The 22,675-nt window shown below is 52.9% G+C and overlaps 1 protein-coding gene across 13 annotated transcripts in view; it reads left to right on the forward strand.

Moving 5' to 3' along the window:
* CUX1 (cut like homeobox 1) overlaps window positions 1-22,675 on the forward strand; it is a 364,330-nt gene that overhangs the window by 330,499 nt on the left and 11,156 nt on the right. For 9 of the 13 annotated variants that reach the window (XM_077908111.1, XM_077908104.1, XM_077908103.1 and 6 more), the window contains 2 exons: window positions 651-915; window positions 5,720-6,686. The exons of the other annotated variants lie outside the window; for them this stretch is intronic. In XM_077908111.1, the coding sequence (XP_077764237.1) occupies window positions 651-915; window positions 5,720-6,440 (986 nt within the window). In that variant the 3' untranslated portion in view covers window positions 6,441-6,686. Of the gene's footprint in view, window positions 1-650; window positions 916-5,719; window positions 6,687-22,675 lie in introns of those variants that run through there. 13 annotated transcript variants of the gene reach the window in all.

Genomic DNA, 22,675 nt, shown 5'->3' on the forward strand with positions numbered 1-22,675 from the left:
TGATCATATCATTCCCCTGACTAAAGCCTTTTATTTCTTCCCACTGACTTTATGGTCAAGTCCAAACTTCCGGCCTACCCAAACTCTGCCCATCTCTCCAGCTCCTCCATCCCCCTCCACACACGTATGTGTATGCGCATGCACACCTCCCCCTTCCCCCCCACACACTGTGCCGTCCTATGCCCCTGGGTCTTTGCACGTGCTGGTCCTACTTTCTGGAACAGCCCCCTACCATCTTCAACCTCATCGCTATTTTTTTCTGGTTAATCACTCCTTGGCCTTCAAGATTCTCATGGAAAGCCTCCCTTGATCTCTCTCCAGTCCCCTGTGCCTGCCTCCCTCACTGCATTCTACTGGGGTCACCTCTACATTTCTCTGCGTCCCCCACTAAGCCATTATTCTGGACAGCCAGCCACCTCGCATTACAACAGAGCAGGTCCTCGATGAGTATGTGTTGGGTTTTCCAAACAGTCCTAGTCCAAGTGTTGTGAGACGCTCTTGGGAGAGCAGGACAGAACAGCCGGCTGTCACAGTCTATGCAAAAGTAACTGTGAGCTGACGGGGCACCACAGTGCTCTGAGGGGGTCAGGGGCTTGGGTGGACCTTGCAGCAGGGCCCGCAGCTCAGTCTGATTGCTCTCCCTCCCTCAGCATACATGAAGCGGCGGCACAGCTCGGTCAGTGACAGCCAGCCCTGCGAGCCCCCCTCCGTGGGCATCGACTACAGCCAGGGCGCCAGCCCCCAGCCCCAGCACCAGCTGAAGAAACCCCGAGTGGTGCTGGCTCCTGAAGAGAAAGAAGCTCTGAAACGAGCTTATCAGCAAAAGCCATACCCGTCACCAAAAACCATCGAAGAACTCGCCACCCAGCTCAACTTGAAAACCAGCACCGTCATCAACTGGTTCCACAATTACAGGTACGGCCCGGCTTGGTCCGGCTCCATCGGGCTCTCGGCCCCGGCCGAGTTAAGTCAGGGCTCCAAGAGAGCGCACTGTCAACCCTTGGGAAGAGTCTGGGCTACTCTGTCCTGCAGACAATGGCCATTAATGGTGCACACGGACAATGGCCTGGGGACTTGGCCCTGGCAGGCTGGGGACTAAAAGCTTGGTGTTTGGTCAGTTAGTTGGTTCTTTATCTTTCACTGGAGTTTTTAACTCCCAAGATATAGGGTCACGTGGTTAGAGAGAATCCATGTCTGCCATGGCCAGGAAAACAGTTATCACTTAGTAAGAGAGAATGTAGGCATCCATGATGCCATAGTGGCACATGTTTCTTAGTGGAGACCCAAAGGATCTCATACAGAATTATCTTCCAAATTAGTTTGATTAGTTTTGTAGTTAAATAAATTGAGTCATGTGAGCTTTTGGGCAAGTTCACAAGTTAATGAAGATTTATTGAACATCTACCACATCTCCAGACACTGAGCCAAGTGTTTTAACCAGCACCATTCCACATGATCTTCACAATCATTTAAGGGACATAGTTCTACCTGCATTTTACAGGTGGAAACCTAAAACTCATAGGGGTTAAGTAACTGACCAAGGCAGAAGGGCCTACTGCTCTCCCATAGAAAAAAGCCTGCCTGGGGTGAAAGATTTGTATTAGATCATGAAAATCCACTGACACGTAATGAACTGTTGACCATAGCTGTAATCCAGACTTCCTCTGCTGGAAACCGAGACTTCCCAGTGGCCTAATAGGAAGATCTGCTTATTTAATGCCCTATAAGTGACCATCTCAGTTGCTGGTTCTCATCAGAATGTCATTTTCTCTAGACCCCAACAAAATTGGGGCAGGTGTTCCTGGTTCTACCCAGGTGAAAAGGACACATGTATAGCCAGTGCAGGTAGAGCACTTCTGGTCACTTAGCTGAAACAGCGGACAACAGAATACCCTAGACACTTGGGGGCCACAGGGAGGATCCAGTGTCTCTGGCTCTGCTGCAGTTTTCCAAGTAAACTTGAGGACCAGTACACCCCCACCCCCAGGTGCTGAGCAAAGTGGGAGGTTTTAAAATATTAGACGGGAGTCAAAATAATATCTCTGCTGGTGATGAAAGCTAGGTTAGCATTTGCAGCTTAGTGTGAGAGCCAAACAGACCTGCTACCTGATCCCTGGAATCAGGCAAGCTTACATGCATCATGGTAGCACTGTCCTCCACAGGCCTCCCTGTCTATGGGCTGACTCCCAGGATAGAAGACGGTACACGAGCTGAGCACAACCACTTATTCATCCTAAATTTACTGATGAGATAAAACCAGAGGCAGAGCCAGGCTAGTAGGTACAATAATGGAGCTCCCTCTACAAGGAAGGAAAGTTTAAGAATAGTAGACAAGGGAAATGAAGGAGGATGAATGAGGACCTGGGCAGAGGTTCCCCCAGAGCCTCCCTTTGCCAGGTATTATGCAATCCCATTTTCACTTTCTAGACATACAGGCACATTTGAATATATACTTTCGCATCTTCTGCAGGCTGTGTCCATTTTAGTGCAAGTATGGGAACTTGAGATGGCTGAATATCTGGGTGAAGTTGCCACCAGTTCTACAAAACAGCTCCAGAAACCCATTTCCCCTGGCCTCACCAGGGTCACCTTTTTCCACAGATCGATCTCCCCTACAGGCCCCAGCTGAATGGTGGTCACTGCCTCCTGGCCAGGGCACATGCTCTCCAGGTTTCTCAGCTTCCGTCATTCATCTTGCTGACACCCATGGTAATGCCTGCTCCGTCACAGGTGGTCAGCTGCTCACTGTGGAGAGGCCTCAAGTGTACATTTAACAGGAGCAAATTCAACTGTACACAGCCAAAAAAAATAAAGAGAGAAGGGGGAGAAAGGAGGAGGAGCAGTAGAACCTCAAAACTCAGTAAATAAGCTCAGCTCCAGATCTGGAGTAGATGCTCAGTAAATGTTTTCTTTCAAAAATAACCATAACAAAGCAGGCTGGACTAAGACAGATGGAAGAACCAAGGGCAGAGATTTGTTTCAGCTGCAGAGATCCAGAAAAATACCCAGGAAGCAATATGAGATGTGCAGGGTCTTGAAAAAAGAACTGAAAAGAATTTTGCAAACCACAAAATAGGTCAGATGAGAAGTAGCATTAGGTCATTCAGAACTGGCATAAAGCCCAAAGAATTGAAGTCACTTGGTCACCCAGGAGGCAAAGTGCAGAGCAGAGAGTGAGTGTGTGCTCCTCCAATTAAATGCTTCAAACAGAGACCAACTTAGCCTGATAGAACCCACAGAGCTTCAGATAAGAACTGGCACACATAGACTAAATCCCTAAGGAAGGGATTAGTTTCTCATTCTACAGGAGTTAAATAGGAGAAGTTCCCCCCACCCCACCCCGCCCCATTCCACCAGCACCCACAGGGAATAACGGGGAAGGGGAAATCAATTTTTAGGCCCATTTTTACTTCCTCTTATCCTTTCACCCTCAGGGAAGTAGAAGTATCTTAGGGTGACCATTTACCCAGGAACAGGGCCAGAAATGCCAGAACAGTATACCTACCACAGGACACCTGATCTCCTCCCAGAAGAGCAGGTCCACCCAGTAGAAACTCTTCCAAGCCCTCAACACCATAGCATCTTGTGAATCTTGTGTGACTGGCCTGAAAACAAGATCTGCTCCTAGGACCTGGTCTTTCTAGATCAGAAGATAATATTTTTTCATGGACATGGAGAAAAATCTAGACTAAGGAGAACGTCTCCTATCAGCTGAGCATAGAATATGTGCCAGGACTGAGCCAGGAGCACTACAGCTGTGTCCTCTCATCAGATCCTCAGATGAGCTGCTGAGGGTGGCAGCCAGAATGCCAGGCCCCATGCAGGAAATTGTCCCTTCCTTCCCCCTCCCCCCAGCCCTTTTACCAGGCTTAGCACCTACCGACAGATTCTATCATTCAAAAGGCAGGTAAAGGGATCCCTGGGTGGCGCAGCGGTTTGGCGCCTGCCTTTGGCCCAGGGCGCGATCCTGGAGACCCGGGATCGAATCCCACGTCGGGCTCCCGGTGCATGGAGCCTGCTTCTCCTTCTGCCTGTGTCTCTGCCTCTCTCTCTCTCTCTCTGTGACTATCATAAATAAATAAAAATTTAAAAAAAAAAAAAAACAAAAACAAAAGGCAGGTAAAGGGTCTGAATAGTCCCCTCTTTTCCCTGGGCCTACTTTGTGTCTTACATAATACACCAATATTGTATTCTTCACATCTCTGCAAGGAAGATGCTATTCTCCACATTTTTCAGATAAGAAATCTGAAGCTCAAAACAGATCAGGACCTTTTTTTCTAAGCGGTGTCGCTAGTAAGTTTACAAAGCCAGATTTCAAACCCAGGTTGGCCTGGTTCCATAAAGCCTGTGCTCTGTTCTGGGCCACTCTGCCCCCCTGGGACTCACAGTGGTAGATCTGTGGCCTGCCCATCTAGCCTCCCACCTCCCCAGCCAGGATGGGATGGGATTTAGGTGTTCACCCCAACTGGCATTCTTGGCTTCCAAGGAGCCTGAAAGGCAGCAGAGTAGGCTTGCCCTCACAGCACAGTGCCCAGGAACATATTGACAAGGGTCTGCACTGCACAGGCCCCTGTGATAGCCCCAGAGAAGGAGGAGGGAACTCCTGGGTAGGGTAGGAGGGGGCTGTTCTGCAGTTCTCACTCAGAAACTATTCTCAGAACAAGGGTCAGAGTTCAGGCTGTACAGGGAGCAAATAACAATGTGAACACATCACCACCACCAGGGTTCTGATATAAAAACTACAGCCAGATTTCCCCCTGGCTTCAACACTCCCCACATCCAACACAAGGCCTGGCACGTGGTGGGTTCTCAAAATATGTTCCCTCTATTGGGTTCTATGTACTGCAGAAAATATTTTCATTGCATGCCTAACGCAAGGTCTTTTGGCAGGCCCAGTTTCTGCCAAACAGTCAGCTTCGTGCTTAATCTATACGCGAGAATGCTCTTCCACTAGCAGTTGGCACGTTGATCAGAGGCTTTTAAGCTCTCTGGAATAACCACCTAGAGAGACTTCTGATTGAGCCTAGTACTGTGAGCCCATGGAAGGAGAAACTTCTGGCACAAAAACAGACTTAAGAGGAGCCCTTTCTTGATGTCACCAAGGGCCCAAAAACAGGGAAGGCCAGGGCGCATTTGTAGCAGTTTCCTTCAGACTCAACAAAGTAGGAGATCACACATTCCCGGGTAGGCAGGACTCAGCTTGATTACAACGTGCTTGATGTGTTGGAGCACATACCTGGTCTCCTTCCCGCTTGATGGAGAGTGACCCTTCCCTGCTCTTCTCCTCTTAGAGGAGGGAACTGGTCGAAACATAATTCGGTGGAACCTTGCCTGGGCCCTAACCCCTGACCTGTGTGGCTCAGAGACCACAACTGAGGTTTTTCGGTTTGGGCACTGCCTACCCACGGGTTCGCTCATGAAGTCCCGATGAGGGAGCCGTGGTTACCCTCCCTCCTGCATTTCCATCTCCTAGTCCAGTCAGCGTTTATTGCCGTGTACCAAGCACCATGCCGCGCCGGGTGTGCAGAGAATGGGACCTGCCATCCACAGCCGGCTCGGAGGGAAGGAGCCACTGCACAAGTCACACGGGGCGCCGTCCTCGTGGGACAGAGGGGCGGGCACCGCCCAAGGGACGACTCGGGCACGGGCGCCGAGCTGGGGGGAGTTGAGCCCTGCCCCCCGGCCCCGCTCACGGCGCCCTACCGCTTGTGTCTCGCAGGTCTCGGATCCGCAGAGAACTGTTCATTGAGGAGATTCAGGCCGGGAGCCAGGGCCAGGCCGGGGCCAGCGACTCCCCGTCGGCCCGAAGCAGCCGGGCGGCGCCCAGCTCGGAGGGCGACAGCTGCGACGGCGTGGAGGCCGCCGAGGGCCCGGGCGCCGCGGACGCCGAGGAGTCGGGCGGCCCCGCGGCCGCCGCCAAGTCTCAGGGAGGGCCAGCCGAGGCGGCCGTGGCCCCGGAGGAGCGGGAGGAGGCGCCGAGGCCGGCGGAGAAGGCGCAGCCGCCGCCCTCGGGGGCCCCGGCCCCGGCCCCGGAAGACGCGGAGGAGGAGGGCCGGCCCCGGGCGCCCCCGCCGCCCCCGCCGCCGCCGCCCGAGGGCCCAGCCGACGGCCCGGGGCCCGTGCCAAACCCCGCCGCCGCCGCCGCCGCCGCCACGCCCGCGGGGGAGGACGCCGCTACCTCAGCCGCCCCGCCCGCGGAGGGCCCCTGCCGGGCCCGGGACGGCGCCCACAGGAGTTCCGCTTTGCCAAGCACCAGCGCGCCGGCGGCCGCCCGCAGGCCCAGCTCGCTGCAGAGCCTCTTCGGCCTCCCGGAGGCGGCGGGCACCAGGGACTCTCGAGACAACCCCCTGAGGAAGAAGAAGGCCGCGAACTTGAACAGCATAATCCACCGCCTGGAGAAGGCCGCCAGCCGGGAGGAGCCCATCGAATGGGAGTTCTGAGAGGGCGCCGCCCGCCCGCCGCGCCGGGCCGAGCCGCGCCGCGCCGGGCCGGGCCGAGCCGGGCTAAGCCGGGCCGAGCCGGGCCGAGTCTGGCCGAGCCCTGCCGAGTCTGACCGAGCCGAGCCGGGCCGAACCTGGCCGAGCCGGGCCGGGCCGGGCAGAGGGGCGGGCGCCGACTCCGCGGCCTGGACCGTGTTGCGCACTTACCGCCCTGCGGGCCACAGGGCAAAATCGCCATAGGCCAAGGTGCATATAGAAAACAAAGGAGCATTAAGCCCAATCTATGTCGTGTTTTCAAGGAAGAAAACGGAAATGTGTAGTCGAGCTTTTTTGTACCCTGAAGTGTTTTTTTTATTGCCCTAAGTGATTTCCACAGGTTCTGGAATAACTCTTACAGCTTTGCCTTGCGCCCTCCTCTTTCGTGTGGGCTTTAAAAAAAAAAAAATCAAACCCACATATTAAAAGGGGGCTTTTTATCTGCCATCTAATGGCTTCAGAGCGATAATACACTATTATCTTCTTAAACCAGGAAAAAAAGGGGGGAGGGGGGATTTTTCAGAAAAATTAAAAAAGAAAGTTTTTGTAGCTGTTCAGTTGCCACTAAGAGATTGCACAGTCAAACCGACTCTAAACACACTAGTTTGGATTCCTAAATATTTTCAAGTAAAGAATCTTCTCGTTTGAAACTTTGAATTAAAATAAAACACATTTACTCCACATATTTTTTAACGAAAAGAGAAGTCACATCAGGAAACTATCTGATTTTGTGGTAGCTGACGTAGTGTTTTCTTGTACGTGAATAGAATCCTGACATGTAGTGCACATTGATCCATAGCTTTAACTGACTCTGGGCTTTTGCTGGCCAGAGTCTGTTTAATACACTCCATTCTAGGCCAAATCAGGACAAAAAGAAAAGATCCGAATCTAGGTATTTTATAATCTGCTTTTTAACCTCTAACCGCAGAGCACGCTGATCAGACCTCATATCTCGGAGGTTTAGGAGACAAGTTAGAACTGTAGCATGTCCCCGTTCATTCTGTTTAATTTATGGTGTCTACGTCTGTGTTAATGCGTCTGCACACGTGCGAGCATGTAAAGCAAGGAGGAAAGAGTGGGCCGCCGAGGTGGCAGCAGACAGTCGGGGGGCCGCAGGGGCCCACCCTGCGTAGTCAGCAGGCTTTCCTTGGCACAGAAGGCAGCACACCGCACTGCACTCTCCCGGGCGCCTGATGGACTGAGCCCCACCAGGGGCCGCTGCTCCCCGGGCCTGGGCAGGGCTCTTGCGCACGCACGCGCTCTCTCTCTCTCTCTCTCTCTCTCCCCCCCCCCCCCCTCTCTCTCCCCCTGTCTCCTTGCCCCCCCCCCCCACCCTCTTCCCACCACAAGCACTGAGGACTGTTGACGTCGTGGGAAGCTTCCTTCCCTGCAGAAGAGAGAACGTGGCAGTCTGGGCTCTGCTCCCATCCCTATAGAGGTGGCCCACAGTCACACCAAAACGTCGTTGCTCTTCACTTCCAGACCAGACCATTCATTTGGCCCTCCATTCATTCTGCCTCTTGGAACAGTTCTTTTATGCACAGTCTAGGGCAGTCTAAGTACAAATCAGAAGTCTAACTTGTCTCTGATTCCTCCTGTTGTCTATGTGTATATGCGTGAGAATAGAGGTGGATGAGAGTGTGCGTGTGTGCGTGTGTGCAATTTTATACGTCTGTGTATTTTCTTAAGTACCTGTGCACACATAGAGTGCATTACTGCCACCTTTTTTCAATAAGCTGTTTTATCAGTTATGGCTTCTACAAGTTTGCTAATTTAGACTCCTTTATTGCCATATCTTTAAACTAACAATAGATGATTTCGGTATATATATATATTTTTTTTTGCTTATTTATAGGTGCTGTATTTTATTATCTGATTGTTAGGAAGGGATGAAAGGGGCAAATATTCTTTAGAGGGATAGACTGCCGGCAGTATTGGGTATAATTTACAAGATGTAGTTGTCATACTGTATATTACTGATTGAAAACTTTTTGACCGTATTGTGTATCATTGAAACCTTTGTCTTAGGTCAACATCTTTGGATGGCATTTTAATGGTGCATTCATTATTTCTTAAGTTTAATTAATATTACCTTTTTTGATTTTGGGGGGGGTGGGAGGGAGTTATAATTTTCAAGGTATGCTCCCGCTATTACACCTCAGTGTGCTTGTATTAATTAACTTGTAGGACTTTGACTGTAAGATGTGAAACCACATTTCTTGCATGATGTTTTAGGAATTATGTAGTTCATTTACAGTCTTTTAACCTGCAACTGCAGCACTTAGTTCAAGTTTTCACAAATTTAAGAGTCACTACACTAAAAGCAATGCCTTTTCATGAATGAGAAGTTTTCAGAAGGCTCTAGGAGGCTGGGAGGCAGGCTGTTTGTCTTTTGATGGTCGCATCATCTCTGAACTTGATACCTGGTTCAGTGAAGAGAGATTTCAAAATGGAGGAGCTTAAGGGGAAACAGATTAACATCTGGCTCGATTCAGGTGCGTTAAGAAGAGCGAATTTGCATTAGTGACCCCCTAGGACAGTGAGTAGCAGAGCCCCTGACAGTACTGTGGTGTCCTCTCCACGAAAACCTCGAGGGAATTTTGTCATCGTGTGTGATGGATCTCTGAATATCTGATTTTCATTAGAATTGAAAGCAGGGAGTTAACCAGAAATATTAGGCTAGTGTTTTAGTTTTAAAGGCATGACTGTTATTTACAAAGTTGTTAAATCTGAGGAAATTGAGAAAGTAGAGGTTTGTCCATCCTAGTGGCCATAGTAACAGTCTAAAACAGCCACTTTGGCTCTTCCAAGCGATTTAGTCCTTTTTGTTGGGTTTTGTTGGTTTGTTAGTGTTTGTTTTGTTTTGCTTTTAACTAGGTTTTTGTTGATTTCCACTCTACCTTTTTTGTTTTTCCAGACTTAACATCTGGGTGCTCGATACAATCAGTTGGTTAAAGTTTGCTTGCAGTTCTGTGTTTGTATTTTTTTCTCTATTTATTTTTTTTTTAATTGTGATCCCAACCCTACAATCTTTTATGTTGAGCTTTCACTGTCTATAATACTTCTAAGAGCTGCCACTAAATAACAGAAACCTTCCAGGGGGTCAGGGGAGTGTCCCCCCTCCTCAGTTTGCACCCCTCAGTTTGAGCCTAAGGGTTGATCTTTCATCTTGATAAGCAATATTCAAGTGCCTTGAACAGCATCGTCTCGGGGAGGGGGGGCTTTACCTTCAGCTGGCTGGCATTCCAAGCAGTAGCTCCCACAGGCAGCCGACCTCGTCCTTTTTCTGCTCCATCAGTTTAAAAAGCTGATTTGTACCTCTCCCCTGGGGAAAACAGTTCTGTATAAAACACTAACACTTAATTACAAGCCCCATTATACCATTTTAAATGGCTTCTTTTTGTTAATTGGAAGCAGTGTTCATAACTTAAGGTTTTTGCCATTACTTAGCTTGCTAAGTGGAGGCTCAGTGGAAGGGCGGTGTTCACGTTCAGTCTCTTGACCCCTGGTTCCCATCCACACTCCCTTGTGTATCTGGGATGGAAGGTGTGCAGGTTCTGTCCTAGACCTGTGTGCACTCGCTTCCACCGCCTGGCGCCTGGGGTACCCGCCAGCCTTGAACCTCTGGATCGGTCAGGATGTCTGGGATTTCCGTCCGTCAGACCGCTCTTCTTTAGAAAGCCTTGCCACAGTCAGCTAGCTCAACTCTGTGATTCTCAGAGCTGACTTCATGGTCCACAGACTATCCTGGGATGCAGGCTTAGAGAAGTCTGGAAGTGCCAGGATCTTGACTCATAGGACTACTATGAAACCATGGCCACTAGGTCTGTGAGAGTGACTGAGGCAAAAAGATGACAGTTGTGGCCTCCCCTGGGGACCGGTTCCCTGAACTTTCAGAGCACAGGTGCCTCCCTGCCTGATGTCCTTCCTTTTGGCATCTTTGTTTTCTCCCCATTTAAAAACCATCCTGTCTGACATGGACGTTCAGGTCTGCTGGTTGGTGGTCCAGACCCACAGTGCCCCAGAGCTTTAGGTTGAGTGTTTCTCTGTGGCTACAAGAGACCCTCCCTGTGTAACCCCACCCCCGGGCCCAGCCGGCCAGCCCAATAGGAAGGAAAGACCTTGCCTGCCTCCCTGACCAGAGCCACAGCAGTCATGCAGATGTGAGCAAACCAAGAGGAAGGCAGATGGTTATACTCTAATCCGAAGGAAAGCTCTGGTGGTGGCTGGTTGCCCTAAGATCATGCCCCAGTCATGCCCTAAGAGGTTGGGACAAGGGTCACCCCATAGCCTAGTCCACAGGCAGGTGGACTGGGGGTGTCTTTATTCCTCCTGAACCCCCGCCTTCTCTTGCAGCACTGGCCAATGAACTCTGTTGACATTCTATGCAACATTTCTCATCCCTTTCATTTTAGAAAAGCAAACCTCACTGAAGAAAGCAGAGAAGCCAGGGGGAGTATATGCATGCCCTCCTGGGATGAGCACAGAGTTAAACGGTGTTAGTGACTTACTCCATCTTGAGCCAGGGGACAACAGCCATTGCCTTAAATGCACTATGACAGGCGCCTCTCGACAGGCTGTAAAAACAAGAGTCTGCCTTCAGCCATCCCAGGGTGCCACTCTGGGAGGCCAGGAAGCCAGCTGTGCAGGGGAGACAGCAAGGTGAGGTTCAGGCACGTGTGGCCAGTGTGATGGGCTATTTGCCATGCCCCTCCGTGGATGTCCTCCCTCGGCACACTCCTCATCTGTCCCCTTCTACCTCACTAACCTGTGCTCCCACTTGACATTCCTTCTCCTCTCACTCCCCTCAGAAACACAAGGCACAAGCAGGCTCTTGGGGGTGGGTGGAGGAGGAGAGAGCACTAGAAGCGTGGCGTTCGTGAGTGTGTCTGGGCCCGGTGGGCAGGCTTCTTCCCCTCTTCCCTTTTGTGAGCACAGCATGGACAAGACAGCTGTGCTCCGCAAAGCACATGGATTTTTCTCCTTACTTCCACCTGTTCCTGACGCTCTGACAGCTGTTTCCTTTGCAGGCAAGGGTGGTCTCAGGCCTCAGAGGGCCTTGCTCCGGCCTGCCTTTGCTTTCAGCCTGCTCCTGCTCAGCTGTTAAGATCCGTCAGAGCCATTCCCCTTGCCCTAGGCTGCCCCTAACTGGCCACGTGAGGACACCTCCCCAGGGTTCCTACCTGGCATTGGGAGACTCCATCCTTATTTGCCTCTGGCACGGGGATGCTGTGATTTCAGCTTTGCTGTGAGACCTCCTTTGGAAGCGTCTCCAGGACAAGAGGGGAGATGGCCTTCCCCCCAACCTCCCACCCAGTCCGCAAACCCAGTCTTCGATCACGTGACTTTTCCCAAAAGAATATACCAGTTTCTATGCAGTGCAGAACAAAAGCCCAGCCCTCAGAGCTGCTGATTAGACTTGAGTCCACCGTCTCTGGTGGCCAGTGTTCTGGTGGAAAAGAATCAGAAGTGGGAACCTAAGGATTTGTGCCATCACGGTGTGCTTGGGCATTTGCCAGAAAAAGCCTACCCTTAGAAATCCCCCTCCCCCAATGCTTTTGTGGTTTCACGTGGGCCTTGGTGGCAACAGGGGAACCTTCGTGAACCCCCCAAGAGCTCCCACCCCAAGTGACAAGATGGTGACCTGGGCCTCCAACATGACAGACTTCCATTCCTTGTCTCACTTGCTGAGAGAAGGGCCCAGTGTGAGGACAGGGTTTCCATTCCCACCAGTTTCTGCCTTTTCATAGATGAAAACTACTAGGAAACAAGTTCCCAGGGAAAGTTCCAGAAAGATCCAGCCTGTGAACCCTTAGAGATGTGCTGAAAGCAGAGGCCCAAACTGTCCAGAGTGAATCAGGAAGGCAGGAGGGGCAGGGTGGGCAATAAGCTGGGCTTCCTGCCCCAGCAGCCCAGGAGCCTCATCCTCTCCAGGGAAGGAGGATATGCAGCTTCCCAGCCTCCCCCATCCGCAGGCCCTGCCCGCACCTGCCCAGGCCTTGGGGCCATCTTTCCTCCACCTCCCCTCCAAAGATACTGTGACCACACTGTCAGTGGTATCTCCATTCTAATTTTTGCATGAAGTGACATTTAGCTTTAACAAGACATTTCCAAAGCGCCTAGTCTCCTCCGGAATGCTAACTTTAAAAGTTGGGCATTGTAGGCGAAGAATCCTAAAAAAGGCTAGTGAGAAAGAGGCATTAGGCTATGCATAAATGTGCACTTCCCCATCCCCCATTATTAACCTTTGAAAATAACTTTTGAGTTGCTTTCCATGGGTCATTATAGTTTCTCCAGTAATGTTAGGTATAGTCTGTGTTCCTGTCCTTTCTGTAGTGCTTAGGCTTTTAATTTGTACCACAAAATATGCTATATGCTATGTATCAAGCTTTCTGTGATCAGAAAGGAAAGGTGCCTTATATCCCAATGTCACGGCTACATCCCTATGGAAAATAATCAGAAGCACAGAGTGTACGGAAGCGTTGGGACTTCCGTGGGTGAAACCAGACACCATTCAGCAAAGATGCATTGAAAAAGTGGCACGGGGCTGCTTTTGTTTGAAAGTTCCTCTCCTTTTTTCATTTTTTTTCCATTTTTTCTTTGCTTTTTTCTTTTCTTTCTTCCTTTTTTTTTTTTTTTTTGGTAGTTTGCTTTAAACAGAAAGCACTTAAGTAGATGACTATGTGTAAAAAAGCTCTGTGCAATAGAAATCATTTTTCTTCATTTTTAAGAGATAATGTATTGCACACCAAATGAACTCAAAGTAAGCTTTAGACCAGGACGATTCAGGTTGTGGATGAGTATGTTCACTGTAGTTCTGTTTGTTCATGAACTGAAGGGAGAACAGGCCTCCCCAGCCCCCGCAACCCCCATCTCAGCCTGCCTCTTGCTGACCACCCACCTAGGTGTGCAGGGCCCCACAGGCCCCTGGCGGGAACCACTGGCTGGGTGGGGGGGGTGGGGGGTTGGGGGTGAGGGGGGTGTTTGTGACTCAGCAGCTAAGAACCCTCCCAAGTGTGAGACCACAGCCATCCCTTCCAGCACTTAACCTTTTCTCGTTGAGATGGATTGACTGCTACTGACCTGCCAGCGTGCGTGAGGATAATTATAAAAGGATGTTTCCTTGAGAAGAAAAAAAAAATTTTTATTTCTATCCTCTTCTATTTATTATTAGGTTAATCATTTAAGTTCTTATCAGGAGTGTATTGTTGTTTTGTGTTGTTGTTGCTATAAATGCTTTTTGCTATCACTCCGGTGGTTACTGTCTTCTGCCTCCTGCCCTCTCCCGCCCCCCACACACATACCCCAAAAGAACCGAAGGGTCTGGGGATTTGCCTGGGGGGCAGAGGGGGCTTCTCCAGCAGAATCACATATCTGTCTCCAGAGTAGCCACTCAAAAACTGGTGGTCTCCCCACATCTAACTTTTTAAATGAGAGACTTGAACACTCGTGTGAGGAGCTACAGAGACTTAAAAAAGCAAAGTTCAGTTCCCCAAAGCCTCCTAGAGCCTCTGGTAAGACTTCTGGGTTCATGAAGTTTCAGCAAGCCCTGGTCAGGGCGGGCGCGCGGCCTGGAGGAGACCGTGGCTTCCGAGGGAGGATGGTTTCCGGCGAGGCTCGCGCGGGTTGCTGTGTCCTGTTGGCTTTCCTTGTCGTGCTAGTGGTTGCTCCCCCTGCATACAAAGTTGGGTCAGAACCATCTGGCGAAGCAACAGTGTTTCCTAGTCCGGCTGTGGCTTGAGGACCCGCCCCAGGGAGGTCGTGGGGGGTCCCCTTTTGCCCTTATGTGGTGAGGTGTGGAGGGGGTGACACGTTGCTTGCTAATCAGGCGTGAAGGCGAGGTGGGGCTGGCCTCTGGGGCCCAGGAGATGGGGGCGCCCCGTGAGGCTGAGGTCCAGGTGGGGGCCACACGGCAGCCGGCCCCCCTCCCCTGCTCCCAGAGGGCCGCCCCCAACCCCCAGCTCGCTTTCCTGTGCCAGGACTTCTTCTTCCCTTCTCTGAAATCACTGGGGGTCCTCATCTCTTTGAAAGAAAGCCCTCGGCTGAAATCACCGTCCCCATCCCTGCCCCCACCCCAAAGGGTTTTCATTTCTCGAATGAGTCTATGCATTTCTCTCTCTCCGGCGGTTTTCTGCCTCTTTCCTTGAGAAAACGCGCATCTCCTGTCCCACCGAGACCCCTCAGAGAATGCTGTGCATTTTGGAGACGTGAGGATTCCTGCAAAATTCTTACAGCATTTGAGACTAACTTGTTGGAAAAATAGAAGTTGGGGGGGGAAGAAAGGTGGGTCTCCCCACGCCCTTCCCACTGAGTGAGACCTAGCTCTTCGCGATGTGCAATAACTACTTGCCATGAGAGCGGGTGGCACCACGCTCCTGTCCAGACTACTAACACAGCACAAGACAAGCTCGCTCGCAGAGTGGCGGACTTCTTCCAGAATACCTTTCATAAGCTCAGCTCCCCGCCCCCCACCCCCCGGTGTATCGTGGTGTCTTACATTTTAGCAGTATTTTATATTTTCTGTAACGCACTAAGTCTTAGATGTTTCTAGAGCTCGTTTGTTAATACAATCACAGACTTTTTTTTTAATCCTCACAGAGACCCAATTGACCAAAAACAAAAAACAAAAACAAAAAATACAAAAAAACAACAAAAAAAGGCGTCATTTTTGTACAAATAGCTTCAAGAAGCCTCTGTTGTGTTGCTGTGACCCATCTCTGATAACACTTTTTTTTTCTTGCTATTTGTTTTCGACATTAAGAGTCAAAAGTTGATCCAGCTGGCGTGGGGGTGGGGGAGGCACCCGTCGGCCCCTGGCGTTGTCCCTTCTGTCCTTGGTTAGCCATACGATGTTTGTTCTCAGCACTGTACAACGGTCCCTATATGATATGGAGAAGCAATATCACTGTATGAAACTCACACCATGTATTATTATTATTCACTAGCACCCTAGGTGTGATAATTGAAGTAAATATCTTTTATACAAACACAAGAATGCGTGGGTTGTTTTTATTTAAAATGCCCCGGCCTGAGGAGGAGCAGCAAATCCTTATTTCTGGGTCCAGAGGCACCTCAAGAGTTGCCATGCCAGGGGCCACCAGGCAGGTGGCTGGGCTGGATTTGGGGGGGTTGGTTTTTGGGCACTGCTCTCCACCGGGTCTCCATCAGGGCCTATGTCCCTGCTTGCTGCTGTGGGCCTTACTGTCTGAATAGCCTTGAAATGCTGACCTTCCCGGCATCCGCTTCCTTGTCTGTGAAATGAGGACATCATCGCTTGTGGCGCAGGCTGGTGAGGACCAGGAATGGTGGCTGGCGGTGCCAGGCGAGGCACCAGGCTGATTGTAGCAGCCCAGATGAGTGGGGTTCAGGTGCCCACACCCAGCCAGAGGCCTGGCCTAGCCTGCTTCAGGACGGGGAGGAGAGGGGGCGTCTCTCACTTTGTCCCCATAACCTGATGTGAAGGACAAGCTGGGGGCACCCAGGAATGTGAGCAAGTGAGTGGAAAGAGGGAGGAGGAAACGATGTCTATGGGTTTCTGGATTGGGCTTCTGAGAAGGGGTCTCCAGCCCACGCTCAGGGCTGGAGGCCAGAGAGTTCTGCAGAGTTGGCTGCTAGGTGGTCCATGTGCTTGTGAGTGAGGATGTTTCTCATCTTGAAATCTAGCAGGTTGGAAAAGAATCGCCACCCTCACTGATGTGTGCTGGGGGTGGTGAGGGTGATTGGCTTGTTGTGCATTAATTTGTGGGTTTTAGAATGTGCCGCTCCCACGTGGGATCCGGAAGTGTGAGCAATCCTCCCACCAGTGGGAGGAGCCCCCGCAAGCAGGGAACAGTCTCCCACCAGTGCCAAGTGCTCCCAGCAGCCCTGAGTCTCATATGATCACTCAGGGACCTGAGCGTGGCTATAGCTGTCCCCAAATGTCTGCCCCCACAGATGGGAGAAATTAGGATAAAGCCAACAGAGCTCTGCCTGCCTGATGTTCTGTGTCTGCTTCAGCTAACGTTCTGCTGCTTTTCTGATTGCTAGTTTAGGTATGCTCCCCCCACCCCGCCTTTAAAGATCTGTTAACTAAATGAAAATATAAAATGTAGAAAAAATTAAAAACACTTGGCACAGAGTCTTTTAACCCAGAAAGTCTCCCCCGGTGCTTTTAAAGTGAGATTTAATTAAGCAAAACTATAGTTACACATGGTTTCGTAGGCCTGAGTCTTTCTGTAAACTGCCAGCTCCAGAGGCGGAGAAGGGGGTGAGGTTTCATGCTCTGACTGCGACTGGGTGATGCCCCCACTCCAGGCAGAGTGCTCAGCCTCCCTGCGTGTGGCCCCCTCTCTCCCCATAGTTAAGTGGGTCCGAACAAAATGACGAGCCTTGTTTGATGCCTTGAGAAAATACAACTGGTGTTATAGAGGGAAAGGCCACCTGATGATACATGGAGTTGACCCTTGAAAAACATGGGGGTTAGCAGCGCCGACCCCCGACCCAGTGGAACCTCTGCATATAATTTTTAACTCCTCCAAAATGTACCTGCTAATAGCCTACTGTTGACCCAAAGCCTTACCAATAACATAGTCGCTTAACACCTGTATTTTTATTCATACGTATAATATACTGTATTCTTACGATGAAATAAGCTAGAGGGAAAGACGTCATTAAGAAAATCGTAAGGAAGAGAAGATACATTTACACTATGGAACTGTAAAAAAATCCGCCTATAAGTGGACCCGTGCGATTCAAACCTGTGTTGTTCAAGGGTCAACAGTAATTACCGGAGAGCGCGAGGCATCCGCTGTGATCCCGTCTGCCTGTGTTTCCAGGGGCCTCCGAGCGGCTGCCTGGGGTTGAGGTGCGTTGCTGCCTCCTCCACAGCCCTAGCGTGTCGGCTTTGGGGGGCACGCAGCTTGCTGGTCTCCACTTGGGCACGACCTTGGTTCCTGTGAGGGGCCAGGGGTGTGGGGACCGAGCAGACAACCCCAGGGGCTCGGGGGACCTGTTCCGATGCTGGGGGCGGGGTGTGCTTCTGGTCATCAGACCCTGATCTGCGTCGGGCCCACCGCGTTGGTGGAAGCGGGAGGCGCGTGCCAGTCCCGGCCGGGCATTCAGCAGGGACTGCCTCTTCCGAGGAGCTGGGGCCCTCCGCACGTCGAGGGGAAGGGCCAGTTTTTGGTCTTTTTTTAAGAAATCGGTTTGTGGACAGTACAAGGCTGCTCTGTTTGGGAGAGTGGAATGGGGGGCTCCGAGGAGTGGGGTTTGAGGACCCACTCGACTCACAGCGGGGCATCGGGACCCTCCTCTGCGGTCAAGTGGCAATGCTTGAGTCCCAGCATCTCCTCCGACCAGCCGGCGAGCGACGGGGGGCAAGTCCTAGTCAAAGCTCGGGAAACCCTTTCTGGGAGAATGAATGAATTCATTAGCTTCTTTGAGCTTCCATTTCTGTCTCTGTGAAGGGGACATCATAATGCCAGACTCGCAGCGCTGCCGAATGGGGGGCCCGTGCGGCGACATCTGTTGACTGTCCACTGTGGCACCCAAGCCCACGGCAGGCACTCGGGACGCGTCACCCATAGCAGTTGACGGTGGCCGCGGCGGTCCCTGCAGTCCAAGCTCTCCCACCTTGCACAGGAGCAGGAGGTGCGCCCTCCCGGGAGCAGGCAGTCCCGAGGGTTCGGGGTGCCTGTGGCCTGTCACCACCGGGGGTGCCTGGGACGCTCCGCAGGCGCGCAGATGGGGCAGCAGAGTCCCCCACACCCAGCAGCTCTCTCTCCAGCCTCCGCTAAAAACTCGGCTCTCGGCTCCTGTGGGGCCCAAGCCGCCCACCCTGGCCTTGGCCACAGGCAGGAAGGAAGGCAGCTCCCGGGCCCTCAGTCCCCTGGCGAGTCCCCAGTCCTCTGGTGGCCCTTCCACAGAGGAGGTTTCCTCTGGGAGGTCCCATCGGACCGAAGCCTCTGGAGACGCTGATCCCCGTCCTGGGAACCCCGAACCCAGAAGCCTCTTGTGTTTGAGGAAAGTAGGGTTTCTGGGGTGGTGGTTCTAGACTGGGGTGACTTTGCCCCTCAGGACGGTTGGCAGTGTCTGCAGGCATTTGGGGCCGTCACAGCTGAGCAGGGTGATGCCACTGGCATCTAGAGGGGAGAGGACAGAGACACTGGTAAATGCCCTACAAGGCCTAGGACAGTCTCCCCACACCCAACAAATAATGACATGGCCCCAGATGTCAGCAGCACTGAGTCTAGGGTGGTGGGGCTCCTTCGGTGGCTTAGTCCGCAGATAGTGGCTGAGGAGGGCCCTGTGCCGGAGATGTATGTGCTTCAGGCTGGGAGTCCGGCACTCACAGCCCAGGGGAGGCAGAGCAGTGCACAGCCACAGCCCAGGCCTTCAAATGGGAAACAGCATTTGCAGGAGGCAGGGAGAGGACACCAAAGTGCAGGGTCGCCCTGGGGCTTTGCACTAGCAAATCTGCAGTCCCAATTCAGGGCCAGGTGAGGCCTGCGCAGTTCTTGGGTGGTGGGACCAGCACAGGCCAGCTGGCCATGCCAGGCCCTGGCCGTCTGTGTCCAGCCGGCTCTCACCCAAGCTGGGAGACTGAGCCCCAGGAATACCCTCTGCAACCTTCCACCTAAAGGAATGGGTGCTTCTCCACTGGGAGGAATGGTCTCAGACCGTCAGCTGATGGGCAGAGAGGGGTAACAGTGTGCCACTGATCTGGGGGCTGTAGTTATAACAGGGGACAAAGTTTGCCTTTCGGTGGGAACAGACAAGACAGTAGACCTGATAAATAAAGGAATTAATAGGGCCTTAGGCAGTGGTAAATGTTACTGGATAAAAACAAGGTAAGGGGGACTGGAAGAGCAAGCAGAGGGGTTCAAGTTTTATTTTTTATTTTTATTTTTAAGATTTTAATTATTTATTCATGAGAGACACAGGAAGAGAAGCAGAGACATAGGCAGAGGGAGAAGTTCAGGATTCGATCCCTGAACCCCGGGATCACAACCTGAGCCAAAGGCAGATGTTCAGCCACTGAGCCACCCAGGAGCCCCGAGGGGTTAAAGTTTTAAATCAGGTGGTCAGGGTAGGCCTCACGAAGAAGGTAACATGTGAGCAGGGTCTTGACAATGGGGAGGGAATGAACTATGCCAATGCCTGAGGTAAGAACATTCCAGGCAGAGGGGAAACAGTAAGTGCAAGTCCTGTGGTGCAAATGTGCTTGGGCGCCAGAATAACGTGGGAGGCAACAGGTCAGAGAGAGGAGGGAGAGGCAGGGCAGGAGGTGGGACCTGATAGGCCGTTGTAGAGTTTTGGCTGTTCCTCTGGGGGACGTAGGGTCCATTGGAGGGTTTGGACAGAGGGTGGTCTAATCTGTTTGAAGGGCCCTCTCTGCCTGCTGCTTTGTGACTAGACTGTAGGGCTGAGGGTGGAAGAAGGCAAATCAGCAAGGAGGCTGTTGCCGTAAGGACCAGAGGCTATGACTTGCAGCAGGTGGCACAGTGGTGAAAAGTGATTGGCTTCTGGATTTGAGGGTAGAGCAAAAAATAGTACTTGAGACAGATTTGATGAAAGGAGTGATAGAGAAGAACAAGGATGGGCTTTGGGCTGAGCCACTGAACGGTGGCCTGGCCTCTGTTCCCCCAGCTCTGAGGACACCATCTCCCTGGCTGTGCAAAGGGGGTCCTGCTGGGGTGAAGCAGGTTTGAGGGGTGGGCATCAGGCTCCAGTTCGGACCTGTTTGGACTCCACACTGGAAGCCTGGGGAGAGGAATGGCCTGGAGGACACGCTGGAAAGTTACCAGTTTTCAGTGGCCTGCATGGTAGCCAGAGTGAGGGACAGAAAAGGGGTTTGGGACGGCCCCCGGGTCCCGCAGCGTTGCCAGCTTAGCAGGGAGGAGCAGCAAAGGAAAGTGAGTGAGCAGCAGGGGCAAGAGGCCCAAGAGCCTGTGGTGACCTGGAAGCCAGGTGCTGGCGGGTCGGTGAGATGAGGGCCAAGGATGCAGCGATGTGCGAGGTCATCGGTCATGTTGGCAAGGAAGTGGGCAGAGTGGGCACCCAAGTCAGGTGGGAAAGGTGTAGGGACGTGCACACTTGAGAACAGGTGATTCCTTCAGGGAGATTTGCAGGGGGGGGATGTAGAGTCGAGAGGAGTGTGCATGTGTTTCAGATGCAGAACACACGCTCGTGTGCTTGTGGAAAGTTGCGCAAGAGGCGATGCTGCAGGAGGGAGGGTGGACGCCGGCTGGGGTCCCCCGGCCTAGGAGCGAGGGGCTGCCACCTGCAGCACAGGAGCTCTCAGCACTCCTCTCTGGCCACCTGCGGGGACAGACAGGTGCAGAGCTGGTGGATGACGAGCAGCTCCAGTGCTCCCACCTGGTGTGCAGGAGGCTGACTCAATAATGCGGGCCCCCCACCCTCGGGAAAGCCGTGAGCACAAAACCCCCAGGCCTGCCATCCAGTTGCGATGAGTGTCTGTGTTCAGTCGATCCACAGTCAGAAATCGTGCCTTGACCTGAAGTCATAGCCAGGCTCAAGTCTTGACCTTGACAATGCTTTAATTTCTTTCTCCCCTCAGTGAAATGCACTCCCCAGGAAGCTTCCCCAGATTCTTCCCCAAAGGACAGGTTCCTATGAACTGGCCCATCTCAAGGGGGCCACCTTGCAGAGGCGAGGGGTCCTCTCTCTAGCCCGGTGGTGTTCGTCTGCCCTACACCCGCCCCCAACAGGCCTCTCCCTCTGCCCCGGCCTTTCCGTCTTCTTAGACACCATAATCTATCCATGCGCCCTACTCCTGAGCACCACCCGGCACCAGGTTCTGCCCACTGCGCTGCGCCATCTGCCACCTGTCCAGAGCGGGCTTGTCCCCAGGTTCCCCCACAGCCCTGCTGCCCCCCATCCCACCACCACCTCAACCAGGGGCTTTCCTCCATCTCCTTGCTCAGCCTTCCTTGAGCCCCCGGCCACCCCTCCTGACTCACCAGCTGTGCCTATTCGACTTGGCACTTTGACACCCTGCTTCCTGCCATCTCCTCTCTGGGTCTTTTCTGGGACACCCCTAAAAATGTCAGCGTTCCTGAAGGTTCTAGTCACTCTCACGGCAGCTATCCCTGGGCTTCCTGTTGGCTGCCTGGGGATTGGAGGGAACAGATAGGGAGCGGGGCCTGAGCGCCCCCCAGCCTGCATCTCTGGCCTTAGGCCATGCGCCCCACTGCCCCTTCCTCACAATCCCTTTGCTGCTCCCCTAGTACCTCGTACTCCCTTTTGGGGAACCAACTCCAGGCACAGGCCTCACCTTCTGGAGTCTCTAGCACAAAGGGGTCCCAGCTGTCTCCAGTACCTTTTACTGCCTTGACCCAGGGCCACAATTCAAGCCCAGTTCTGCTGGAGTCTAGCTCAGGACCTCCCTTGACACCAAGTGGCCTCCTGAAGAGGTGCCCCCCACCTCGTTGATCCAGGTGTTCCTTCCCCCAGCAGAGGAGGCAGGGGAAAGCATGAGGGCAGCAGCCAGGGGACCCTCACATTGAAGACTTACGTGGCTCCAGGACAGTGTCTCTGAGCAGGGTCTGTAATCAAGGCCCCTTCCTTTGGCGGTGCCCACACGGTCAGTCGCCTGGCCTTCCCGTCCCCACAGCGTGGAGCGACAGTTCACTGCTAGGGTCCAGCCTGGCTTCTGCCTCTGCAGCCTCTGGCATCCCCAGCACCCCCGGGGCCTGCCTTCCACCGTGCGTATGGCATCACCTGGGCCGCCCCCTCGCCCGCCCCTTCCCTGCGTGCCTGCTGGGAGCGCAGGCCAGCCCTCAGTTCCGCCCAGAGCCCCCTCTTCAGGGACGGCCGCTCCCGACACTCAGCTTTGCTCCCTCAGAGACCCCCCTTGATGGCCAACCCAGTGTCTGGGGGCATTTGTAGCAGCATGTGGGGCAGGCCCTCCAGGCCAGCTCACCAGGGCAGCCCAGAGCGGAGGCTTTGCTGTCAGGGCCCTCGGGCAGGGAACCGCGTGCCCACCCCGACGGAGCAGGCATGGGCACAAGTGCACAGGGACCACGGGCCGGGCGCCCCCTCCACTCTCCCCAAGCCCACAAATGGCTCCAGGAGCTGCAGGGTTTTCCTATCCTGGGGGCCTGACCAAGACCACGCCGCAGTGGCCGCAGGCAGACAGCAGATAAACAGCCCTAGGAATCCTCCGCTGGCCTTGGGTCTACCCCTCGGGCTGTGCTTGG

Source organism: Canis aureus, chromosome 8, assembly GCF_053574225.1.
Source record: "Canis aureus isolate CA01 chromosome 8, VMU_Caureus_v.1.0, whole genome shotgun sequence".
Lineage (NCBI taxonomy): Eukaryota > Metazoa > Chordata > Mammalia > Carnivora > Canidae > Canis > Canis aureus.